This window comes from Bacillus rossius, chromosome 1 (assembly GCF_032445375.1).
Source record: "Bacillus rossius redtenbacheri isolate Brsri chromosome 1, Brsri_v3, whole genome shotgun sequence".
In the NCBI taxonomy this organism is placed as follows: domain Eukaryota; kingdom Metazoa; phylum Arthropoda; class Insecta; order Phasmatodea; family Bacillidae; genus Bacillus; species Bacillus rossius.
In genome coordinates this window covers 246,502,044-246,513,694 of record NC_086330.1, presented here as the reverse complement: position 1 = coordinate 246,513,694, position 11,651 = coordinate 246,502,044, and the positions used below count along the sequence as shown (strand labels likewise).

At 35.4% G+C, this 11,651-nt stretch overlaps 1 protein-coding gene across 4 annotated transcripts in view; it reads right to left on the bottom strand.

Moving 5' to 3' along the window:
- Positions 1-491: 491 nt before the first annotated feature.
- LOC134527437 (claspin) overlaps positions 492-11,651 on the bottom strand; it is a 99,396-nt gene continuing 88,236 nt past the window's right edge. For all 4 annotated transcript variants that reach the window (XM_063360119.1, XM_063360118.1, XM_063360120.1 and 1 more), the window contains exons 17-18: positions 11,183-11,359; positions 492-702 (exon numbers count right to left, since the gene is read on the bottom strand). In XM_063360119.1, coding sequence (XP_063216189.1) covers positions 595-702; positions 11,183-11,359 — 285 coding nt within the window. In that variant the 3' untranslated portion in view covers positions 492-594. The remainder of the gene's footprint in view (positions 703-11,182; positions 11,360-11,651) is intronic.

Here is an 11,651-nt window from a genome sequence, read left to right as displayed (position 1 = left end):
TCACAAGGCAAACCTTGGTTAAATTTCTGGATACAAATGTTTAGCATACTATTGCTATATACTAATAATTTGAAGATGGCATTAAATAAAAACAATGTAATTAGTTACTTATGTCTGTCTGCTATGCAAGTACACGTGATTTTATCACTATATATTTTACTAACACAAATCCCAAAAAAAAAAATATTTTAAGTATTATTTTTTTATTATTTAACTAACTAAATGCAATATAACACATGCTATAGGCATATATTCAATGCATTTAATACCTATGGCGCTATGGGTTTAACTTCAGTGACCATACTGATATGTATAATGTATTATTTAGTCATACACACTTTGATACACATCTAATACAGGACCTATTAAAGCATTACATATTAAATGAGCATGGACTCATGGTATGTGCAAAATGCACAGTTATGGGCCTTATGGCACCGTGTATGGCTCTGTGTGGGTGTAATAATAAATACAGAAATATAAATGCAGCATTTAAAAATCAAACATCATTTTAATAAAAAAAGTCACTGTAGTAATAAATACATATAATTACAAATACATACATACAAAATTAAGGAATAAAACATTGTATTTTCATGGCACTAAATGGTCTAGTAGACAACGCCCCTTTGTGACTTCCTCTGATAATTTCAACCTCTTAATTACTGGTGGTGTAACTCCCACAGATCTACGCTTCTGGACCTGAAAAAAATAATCATTACAATTTTGGTACATAACAATAAAGTTTTAATAAGAATATTTCCACATAATAAAAATGCTGGTTAAAAACTGCATCAGTTGCCTAATATACTCACAGGTAAATGAGAACCATGTGTATAAATGAAAAGGGAAGAGATTTGCACATACTTACAACCATTTTATCAGGAAAATGGCTCGAGAAGCTCTGTATTACTTGACCACGACATCTGTGCAACATGAGTGTCAAGGCTCATTTTCTAATGCAGTGACAAGGTTCTGCGTATGCTGCTTTTACTAATCAAAGCGGAAACCTAAGTACTATATTGTTGAATATTTGTAAAAGAGAAGCAAAAATTAAAGTTTTTTGTTAAGATTGCTTTTTTAACAAGAAATGTTTACTATTGAATTTATTATTAAAGGTCGTCATATGTGAAGGCAACATAATTTGGAGGTGGTCTTGTCTTCAAAGATGTCTTCTATTCTATGTTACCTTATTGTCAATAAGTTTCTCAAGATACTTAAAAATTTAGACTTATTAACAGGAAAATCTTATTAAAAGAGTAAAATTGTATGTATTTATAGGTCAGGGGTTAAATTTTTAAAACTTACTATGCAGGAAATTTTGGTAGATGGGATTTACTGTAGCATAGCCATACTATATTTTAAATTTTAAATCCCTTAGTTCCGATTCAAAGAATGATATTAACTTCTGACTACATGGTGTAATAATTTCACATAAATTAATGAATTTTGTTTGAGAAATGAATATTCATTTAAATGAAACGTTAATTAATTATGACTTTCATTTGTCAAATTTCTCGTCAATATCAAAATTAAATTTTCTCTATAAGATACCATTGATACTGCTACAATAATAGTTATCCTAGTAATGAATATTTGAAAGATAATCTGCATGTAAGTACTATACTGGTACAGTAGAGCACCCCTCAACCGTAATTCCCACAAACGGAACTCCCAATATCCGGAACTAATTTTCCAAAAAAAATTAAAACATTAAACAACATTTCCAAAACATTTCCGCACTGGAACGAGGTGTTTTTGCTTTTGCCTGACTGTACATGTCTTGTAGGCGCGCGCGCGCACGTCTGTTAGAGAGCTAATGTAATTACGTATAGCCAGTCTTTCCCGCGCATTGCGTAAATACAGCGCTGGTTTTCGCGTCGGACGTGAATTACTATAAAGATGTTTATGCTATAAGTAGTTTTATTGTTTCACTATGTCAAGTAAACGGAAAATTCCGGCCGGCCCGAGAGTATGTACACCGACTCCCACTATACACGCTGACACACGTGATAGCGAGTAACATTTACTTCCAACGTGTGATGCTTTCAGTTTGTAGACAATAATTTAGTGTACAAATATGTATTATGTACATATTTATAAGTTAATATATGGCTAAACAGTCTACATTTACCTGAATTTCTCTATCTCTGTGTTTTTAAACGAGATGCTTGAAGTGTTATTCTTGTGTATGTGAAATGTAAACTGTGCGTGGCAGTGACTATACACTCTCCAGGAAGTTTGAATCACTAGCACGTCAACACAGAAGTAACACAACACTGCAGCTGTAGTCCTACTACTTCCCCCGAACCCTCTTCATCATCCTCTTCGCACCCACCCACAGAGATAAGAAACACCCGTTTGCCAGCTTGCTAGAATGAAGGTCATTCAACCAGCCCGGAGTTTTACGACCCGGCACGTTTTGAACACAGTAGCCTACGTATGTAGATCTACATATTTTTTATTGTATGATTTTATAACTGTGGAAAATATGTACAGTACAACTTTGGCTCATATAAGTTAATATGTGCAGCATGTAATGGTTTTTTTCTTTGCCTCTCTACCGCAACTCCCCTTACCCGGAATTTTCCCATAACCGGAATAGTCCTCCCCCCACTGATTCCGGTTGACGGGTGCTCTACTGTAATTCACAGGTATAAACAGTCTTAGTTTGCACATGTACAAATGTTTTCATGAATTTAAGCAATACCCCTGCAAAATGCACCAAAATTATATCGCCAAAACGAAAAATCTCTCACGTAACTTAATACATAAAGAATAAATATCTTATTAAATTTTAGTACAGAGCCACTACTGTTGCAGGGAAGCAGAAAAAGGAAAAAGGTGAAATGTTACGTGAAATGAGTCTGCTCGTCGCTCTCAGCCGAACACTGTATGGACAATAACCCATCTCAGTGCACAGGTCTGACCTTGAAGTTCACATATTGTCTTGCTGTACAGATCCTGTGGCCTAAGGAACAGGAAACAACAGTAGGCGTTGGTAACCTCTGCAGTGCCGACACTGGCACAGGTAACCACTCGTACTGAATCAGTGGGAGCTGAACCCAGATCTACGTGCTGAGAGGACAGTATGTTCTTTCAACAAACACACACACAATTTCACATGCCAGACTTTCAAGTACCTTAATTAAATATTTAAAACACACAAAAAAGTATTATTACAAACACAAAAGGTGTAGCCAATATAGTGAGTATGAGAGAGAGTGAATGAGTGTGAGTGTGAGAGAGAGTGTGTGTGAGTGAGAGCAAGAGTGTGAGAGTGAGTGAGTGTGAGAGTGAGAGTGATTGCCAATATCAGCTGAATGTCGAAGCTTTGCTAGAACAATCCATTTTAATTACTATGTGCATAAAAATATACATTCAGTCACATTTAATATTGTCGCGGTTCGAAATTTTGCAGGGTTGTTGTAATCAAATTTAGGGACTTTACTGACGGGACTCTGGGCTGGCTGCTCTGTTCACTCGTCAGCGCAAGTGGCGTGACCATGTAATTGGGGCACGGGGCCGGCGCGGCGCACTGCGGGCTTGCAGATTTTTGTTTGTTTGTTCGGCCGCGCCTGGCGCAGCCACGAGCCGTAGTTACTGGGGCACGCTGTCGTAACAAGCCGCGCGGTGTGGCCTGCACGTCGGGGTAGAGGGGGGTAGCCTTCCCAGATGTTCTAGTTAGTTGTTTAGTAAATTTGGCTTCAATAACGAGCGTTTGTTATGCTAGGCGCGGCAGGGCGCGCAAATTTAAGCGCAAGTGACTGGGAGCTCGGGGCTCACTCAGGCGGAGGCTATGGCACTCACCTGTGGCAACGAGTCGTTTAGTTCGCAAGTTTAGATTGTCATGTAATCGTCTTTAAGCTGACTCTGGCGGGAGCTAGGTCTCTCGTCAGAGGTCACGAGTCGTTATAGTCAGAGTTTTTAAGAATGTAATGTTCATTCGGGTTTTAAGGGCAGGAGAGGCGCCTACGTTAGTTTTTAAGTAACCGATCAAGAAAGGCTTATTGGAAAATGTGAGTATTGCTTGATCTTTGTCTTAATTTTAATTATAAGCTAAGATGTACTCGTAAGAATTAGGGAAGAGTTTAGTGAAGTTCTCTCTTTCTCTCTTGTAAGGTCGTTCAGTAGTTAAGGAAGTAATGAAGAGATTGTTGTTGTAAATTGTAATCCCGCTATTTAAATGTTCTTTAAAAATGATGTTGATCATTTGACTTTAAAAATAAAATCATTTTAATTTAGTATTATGTTATTTTGCAAAAACTCCTGAGTTCAACTCTCTCCAGACATCCTGTACGGGATGCCGAACCTATGATCCTAGGTACAGTAAAATATTTTATGAAGTTAAGAGTAGTTGAAGCCAGCAAGCGAGTTGTTTTTTGTGTAAAGAGCTACGACTCTCTCCCCCCATAACAATATATACTTTTTTTTTTGTTTAAATGAAAATGAATACGAATACTGTACAAATAAACTTGCATTTGGGTTAAGGAGATGTTGAACATTGTTTTGAAAGAAAACTAAATCATAATAAAATATATTACTGCAAGAAATTGTAAATTGATTCAAAGATTCAAAATTACACGAACAGTAAATTTGGTTGCAAAGCAAATTCAATAAGTTTATAAGCAAAGAAGTTTCTCAAGGGACTCAACTTTTAAATTACTTTGCGGGAAATTAAAAAAAAAAATAAGTATTTATATTAAAAGCGTTCCAAGACTGCAATTTGATCATATTGAGCAAGCTGTATAGGTAGAGACAAGATCATCTGGTGAATTGTGACAAAGCCAAAATAACACCAAAACACATAACAATACACCATCTAACACTTAAATGCCAGTTAATACAACATAAAGCACCAAAATGCAACAAAAATCATGAAATTAATCAGAATATACATCAAAAAATAACTCAGATAACAAAACTTAATTTTTTAATGTATTAAATTCAATGAATGTAAATGATTAATTACAGAGTTAGTAAAAAATGTATGTGCTAAAAAGATTAAGAAAAATTTTGGTTTTTTTTATGTTGGAACTAGTATTAGTAACTAATTTTTACATGACGCCATTGGTACATTTTTCAAACATACATATCTTACTGATGCTTATACAAAATTAACTTACACAAATTATTATATTGTACAAGTGCATCAGGAATCAGTCAAAATGTCACTGTTTTGGGGTAGTAAGTAACACTGAACAAGTACATAAGTGTCATATTAGTTGGAAATTGTGCTATCTTTATGAATAAAAAGTTCATACAAAATAAAAACCATAAAATATTGTCTCCATGTACACGTAATAAATATTGGTTCCTCAAAAATATGAAAGGGTTTACAATAATACACAGTAGAAACTACTCTCTTTTAAGTTATAACATTTATGAAAGCATGACAGCATGGCATGACCGTAGCATATTTTTGTTTATTTAATTTATTGCCACTACTTGTGGTTGTAACTAATTATCACACAAATAATATCAATATTGGTAAATACTGTCTTCTTTATCCTGGGATCCTGACACTATGCCACAAACTTAACTAAACTTCAGGCCAAGGCTGGGTGATCATAATAATGCTGAAATGCTCACCATAGTCTCATACCCTACCATTCAACTATTCAACTAGATATCCAATAACCGGAAAACACTTTTAATATACCAATGTTCATTTAATGTGCAAAGAGCTTGTAACCATTTGTAACATTATGATAATCTATATAGGTATATAAATTAATATTTGTTAGTTAGTTTGTCCCTTATGTGTTTCTAAACCATTCATCCGATTTTGATAAAACTTTGGACATTGGGCCTTTGAAACAATTAGAGATTTCGATAAATCCAGCCCTTAGAGCAGAATTTATTACTTCTTGTTATTTCACCATTTCATTGTTAGCACATCGTTCAATCGATCTCTATGAAATTTTGCACACTTGAGATTTTGCACGCTTGAGATAACGTACAATAGGTGGTGCGCGAGTTGTATAGAATAATTACCAGTAAATATTTTATGATGGTACCTCTTTTCAATGGTCCAAGTAATAATGGTAGCACAGTCATTTCCATGTAAGTATTAGTCCAGGGAGGGGATTCTGAAGTTGAAGTCAACTAGTTAGCATTTGGTTAGCTAAACAAATTGTAGCCATATAAAAGCTCACTCTCTCTTGCATGCACGTACACGCACACACACAGTAAGGTATCTGTATGCGTTGACATCGTCCGGGCCTGCGGCCCCTTTTAAGTCCGATATGCCACCGCCCAAACACCACCCATCCTCCATTCAAACCTCCCGCCTACTCGTGCGTACGTGTGCGTGCGTGTGTGTTCGCCCGGCAAGAGGGCGCTGTCGAGCCAGTGCGCCGCACCCCTAAAACATAATTAAATATAATTGTGTATTTGTTTTTATGTTCCCCAAGTGCAACGTGACGGCAGATCGGCCGGGAGGGTTTTATGTACTTTTAATTAAAATAAGGTATCAAAATATAATAGCGTTTCCGGACATTCCCGAGGAAACCTAAAGCCAGACAGTAATTAAATATAATCCTTAATAATTGTAATTTGTAGTATTCTTTTTCATTACGATTAGTCAAATTAGTCAAATCATTCTTGTCATGTTACTTTAGTTTCCCGTGGCACAAATTCATAAATATCTTTAACGGTAATTGTTTCGGCGGGAGGACGCCATGTTAGTTGAGCCGAGCCATGAGCTCAGCCCAGTCTTCCGCCATCAATGACCGAGAGTAGACACGCCAGCACTCCGGGGACCTCACCGCTTGTTTCACCGCCAAGTAATTCTGTTAACTTTAATTCTTTCTAAATCGTTTTCTTTTCGTCCTCGGAGCTCCTCTCGGTCGGGGGACTGCATAATTAATTGTCTTACGACCAGTAACGGTCTTTTCCCCTATATATTACGTAATTTGAGATGTGACCCACGGGGAATTAAAATCACGCCTCACATGGGCGACGTCACGCCCTGAGTTAGGAGTCTCACATAGGCCCGTGCACGTGGCACGGTGGCACCCATAAAACCCGAGCACGCATTAAAATTCAGTTATTAAATATCAGAGACACAGGCCCTCGTATCAGCGTATGTATATGAATGTATGTGTTCCTATACCATTCATCCAATTGCGATGAAACTTTGACGAGATGTTATGCGCATGCTCGTGAAAGATTCTGAATTAGTACAACCATTTTACAACAGATGGCATGTGAATTGTTTTAACAAATGTGTGTATTTCATATAGTTAAGCGGCAGTTCGTGCGTTTTCATTGTTTGAGTGCGCATACATGACAAAATTCAACTGAATTAAATATGAAGAAGTGATAGAGATAAATAGGGTAATAGATATACAGAGATATAAATATAGAGAGATAGAAAGAGGTATATAGAGACTTGAGATAAAGAGATGTATAGATATACAGACACAAATTTAGATATACAGTAGAACCCTGTTATAACGAATCTGAAGGGAGTAGTTTATATGTTCACTATAGAGGGGAAACTTTATATCTGGGAAAACTTTTATATTGGCAATTCATACTCAAAAGCAAAATCTTAACTACACATAGGCCTAAGCCAAGAAAATAATGAATGAAAATACTCAAAGCAACAGTTTTATGAGCAAATGCAGATATTTTTAATGAACTACACATGTACAAACTTTCTATTACCTAATGGTTCTTGGACATTGGCGTATTATCCTTTTTTCAGGCATTTAATACTCTGTGACATTTTTGCAGCTTGTGAAAGAAGATTGTTCATCTTGTTTAATATTGTACTTAATGTGGATGTTGCAATTCCCAGTTCCTTTGCTGTTAACACGTGCGGGACAGTAATGTCCAGTTTATCTAGCACAGATAATGCCTTATGTTTTTTACCGCGTTTTTCACCCTTTTTTATGTACTTATTTCTTATTGAAGCACATTTGCAGGTTAATAACACGAAATTCTTTTTACCGTCAAAACTAAATAAACGAAAAATAACGTGTCTGGCGCATCAAAGATCACTACGCATCATTTAGTATCGCAGTTGCTAAAGCTGGAACGAAATTTTCTTACATTCTATGGAAAAATTTAGTCCACAGAGTTCTATCTAGTGGTAGTCTTACGAACTTTACTCAATCAAAATGTCCGTAACGTGAACGATAAAAATGAGACGTAAAAATATTCAATTTGCTGCTATAATGTACATACGTATTTGTGTGGCTGTAATTTATGTTTAATTTTGATAACATATTAAATGTTAACGCGTTCGCTCACTCTTTAACCATGCAGGGAAAACTATTTTTTATTTTCACCAAACTGATCACCATTTTTGGCTACACGTAGCCTACCGAGGCCACTTGAATACGACTTGTTTATAATATGAACAGTGGACAATCGAGTAGCGTATTGCTGAGAAAAACTTAAATGTGATCCAGAATAGACGTTTTGTGAAAAAACTTGTAATAAAATGAAAATATTTGAGATAAATGTGCATTATGCCGGCAAAATTTGTTCGTGGTACAGGGGAAAACGTATCAACATTGACAAAAGTTGTGCGCTATATCCAATAAGTTAATATATAACCTCACATCATTTTGCCGGGACTGAGACGGAAATTCACAATAAACGGGAATTCATTATAGGCGGGTTCACTATAAACGGGTTCTACTGTATATGTAATAAGGTGTGTGTGTGTGTGTGTGTGTGTGTGTGTGTATGTATATATATGTATATATATATATATATATATATATATATATATATATATATATATATATATATATATATATATAGAGAGAGAGAGAGAGAGCTAGATAGAAATATAGAGAATTAGAGAGAGTTTTTGTATGTGTGTACTTCAAACAAATTACAAAAAAAAAATTGAATGAGGCTTTGCAACGCATGCCAGGCATTAAAAATCTTTGTTAAAAATCTTTGTTTCATTTATGTTACAACTCATTACAAGTTTTGAGTTTAGATGTGGGAAAAAATTAACTCTGACTTGTTTGAGTCTAGGAGAAACAGTGTTCTATTATATAGACACCACTGACCTATAGACCAGGTACTGTGACATTTGCAGAATTAATAACTAGGAAAGACACATGGTGGTTAACTTGACAAGTAAAAAATAGGGATAACCATAACGGAAAAAAGTATAAATAGAAGTCATCAACATCATCGATTGTTATCTCTGCAGGCAGATGAACACATAGACTATGAGACAGACATTTAAGAAGCTTTTAGTTTCATCTCAGATGTAGGTAGTTTCCAGGGGCATTTAAGGGGCAACTGGATGAAATGAGGGGGTGTCAGGGTATTTACACCTAGAGTTTTGAGTTATTGAGGAGAAACAAGCAGAGAGAGAAGAAAGCAGGACCAGCAAGAGCATGGATGATTTAAAAAAGAGGGACCGAAACTACGAGACATGCGGTATTTGAGCTCCGAGTGTTTACCATGTATTTATTTATATGGCCAGTAGTATTGTTATTTGGCTATGGTGCATTTGGTACATTAAGTGAGTTGGTGCAGAAATAAGCATTAGTATTTGTTTATTATTTTTCTGATGTTTCTAACTGTGCATTATCTAGCGTGTTTACTCGCATAATCGTTGCACTTTTTATTCTAAAATCAAGCTTGAAAAGTAGGGGTGCAACGATTTAATGCGGAAAAAAACTTTTTAGTTAGATAAAGTTATTCGTAAAAACAAAACCAATTCATGGAAAGTACGTTTATTTAAAACGTGATGTATAAAAGAGCACGCCAAACTATATAAATTAATAAGTCATGCAAAAAAAAACCTATCAACTATAAATAGAAAAACAAAATCTGTGATCCAAACGCAAGCCAAACGAACACTTAACTATCGCCGGAGTAAGTACACACTCCACGACAGAGAGCGGGCCATCAGATGTAGTTAACTCGGCACTCGACAGAGAGCGCGTGTTGCATGCACTTGGCGAGATATCGATATTCAGCTACGTGTGCGCGCTCTATACGGGAAGCAACATAACCAAACATTAATGATTGCAACGAGCGCTGGCTACATTTTTGTAAGCGGTACACCGCTGTAACGCAGACGAAAAGATGAAGGTTATAAAGTTTAAAAACGATTTTAAAAGAAAATTTACACATCAGACAACTTAAGTGGAACCTAGTTACTACGAGAGCTGACAACGGTGACAAAAATTCTCTAAAAAACGAGTACTTGTAATAACCGAACATAAAAAATTAAAGTCAAGTTAGATTCTGGACCGTCCAAACAGTCTTAATTTAACACCGTAACTTGAAAATGGTGCACTATAGTGAAAAAACGTGTCGAATAAAAGTTGTAGCAAATTAAATTACGAATAGAAAGTGTCTGTATGGAATTTTTTGTATCTACAACGGTTTTTGATTTAATCGCAAATTAAATGGCCTGATACAAAGACCGGCGCCGTTCAAGATCACGGAGGGAAGGTATGTGAAGCGGTGAAAAAAAAAGGAAGCAACAGGAAGGAAGAAAGGATGGGTGTTGGCAGGTCTATTTTTAGATTACCCCTACGCCGACTTAGGATGGGAAGCAACTGGCACTGTCAAGAGAAAGAGAGGAAAGATATTTTAATTTTTTTATTTTAACACAAATTCTTAATTTCATAGGCCTAAGTTTGGAAAAGATAATGTTTGCATTATATTTAGGTTTGCAATAGTTTTTATAACTGTCATAATTTTGCAATGGTATGATGATTATAATAAAGAGATATTTAATATGGAAACTCTATTAAACTAAGAATAACATATTGTCAGTGGTAAAGTATTGTGTACTTATTGACTGCAACTTACATGTATTTATATTTTTTGTTCATTTATTGTTCCTATTTCCCATTTAAGGATAAAAAAAGATCATATAAATCAATACATCTAAGATCTTTAAGTTTGTGTTTACTAAAATTCTGCCACGCCTAACAGCATGATGTAGGTTTTGACGTGAGTTCTCGGCAAAAAATTATTACTCTGGTCATAGAGTCATTAACTGTCAGTAAGAGTTTGAGTCAAGCTGCCACACTTTAACAAAACATTTATATCCATTTAGATTTTGCAAACATACAAAATATTTCACAACTTTTCTTCAGTAACAACTGTAATCACAATCAGTTAACTGTCTTTCCATTACTTATATAAAAGTATGGATAGTGTAAAGATAATATTTTCTGCTTACCTTAGCCTCAGTCACCTCTTTCTTTCCATTCTCTTCCTTTTCTGGACTTATTGTTGCAAATACAAATTTTCTCGAATTTTTGGGGCCATTGATGTTTTGATCTGCATCTCTCCTTGTCAGTTGTGCCAACCTAGCAAGTGCTATTTCTCCTCGAGCAAGAAATGATCCACGTTTCACCTGAAAACAATAAGTACATGATAAAAATTTTTTTCTAGAAATGAGTACCAGCTTTAAGCTCTTCTAACTGGCATATATAACTATTTTCTTATACTCTGAAATAAGATGTATTTTTATATGTTGCTGCATTGTTTTTATTAACCTAATTTTCCTTCCCAGTTTCCATCGAATTTATAAAAAACACAAAATTACCAAATTAGGAAATAAAACCTCTTTTGAAGTTGCCATTGAACACATAATTTCCTGTGAAGACTGGTTATTTGACTTTGGAGGTAATAGAAGACTGATTGTC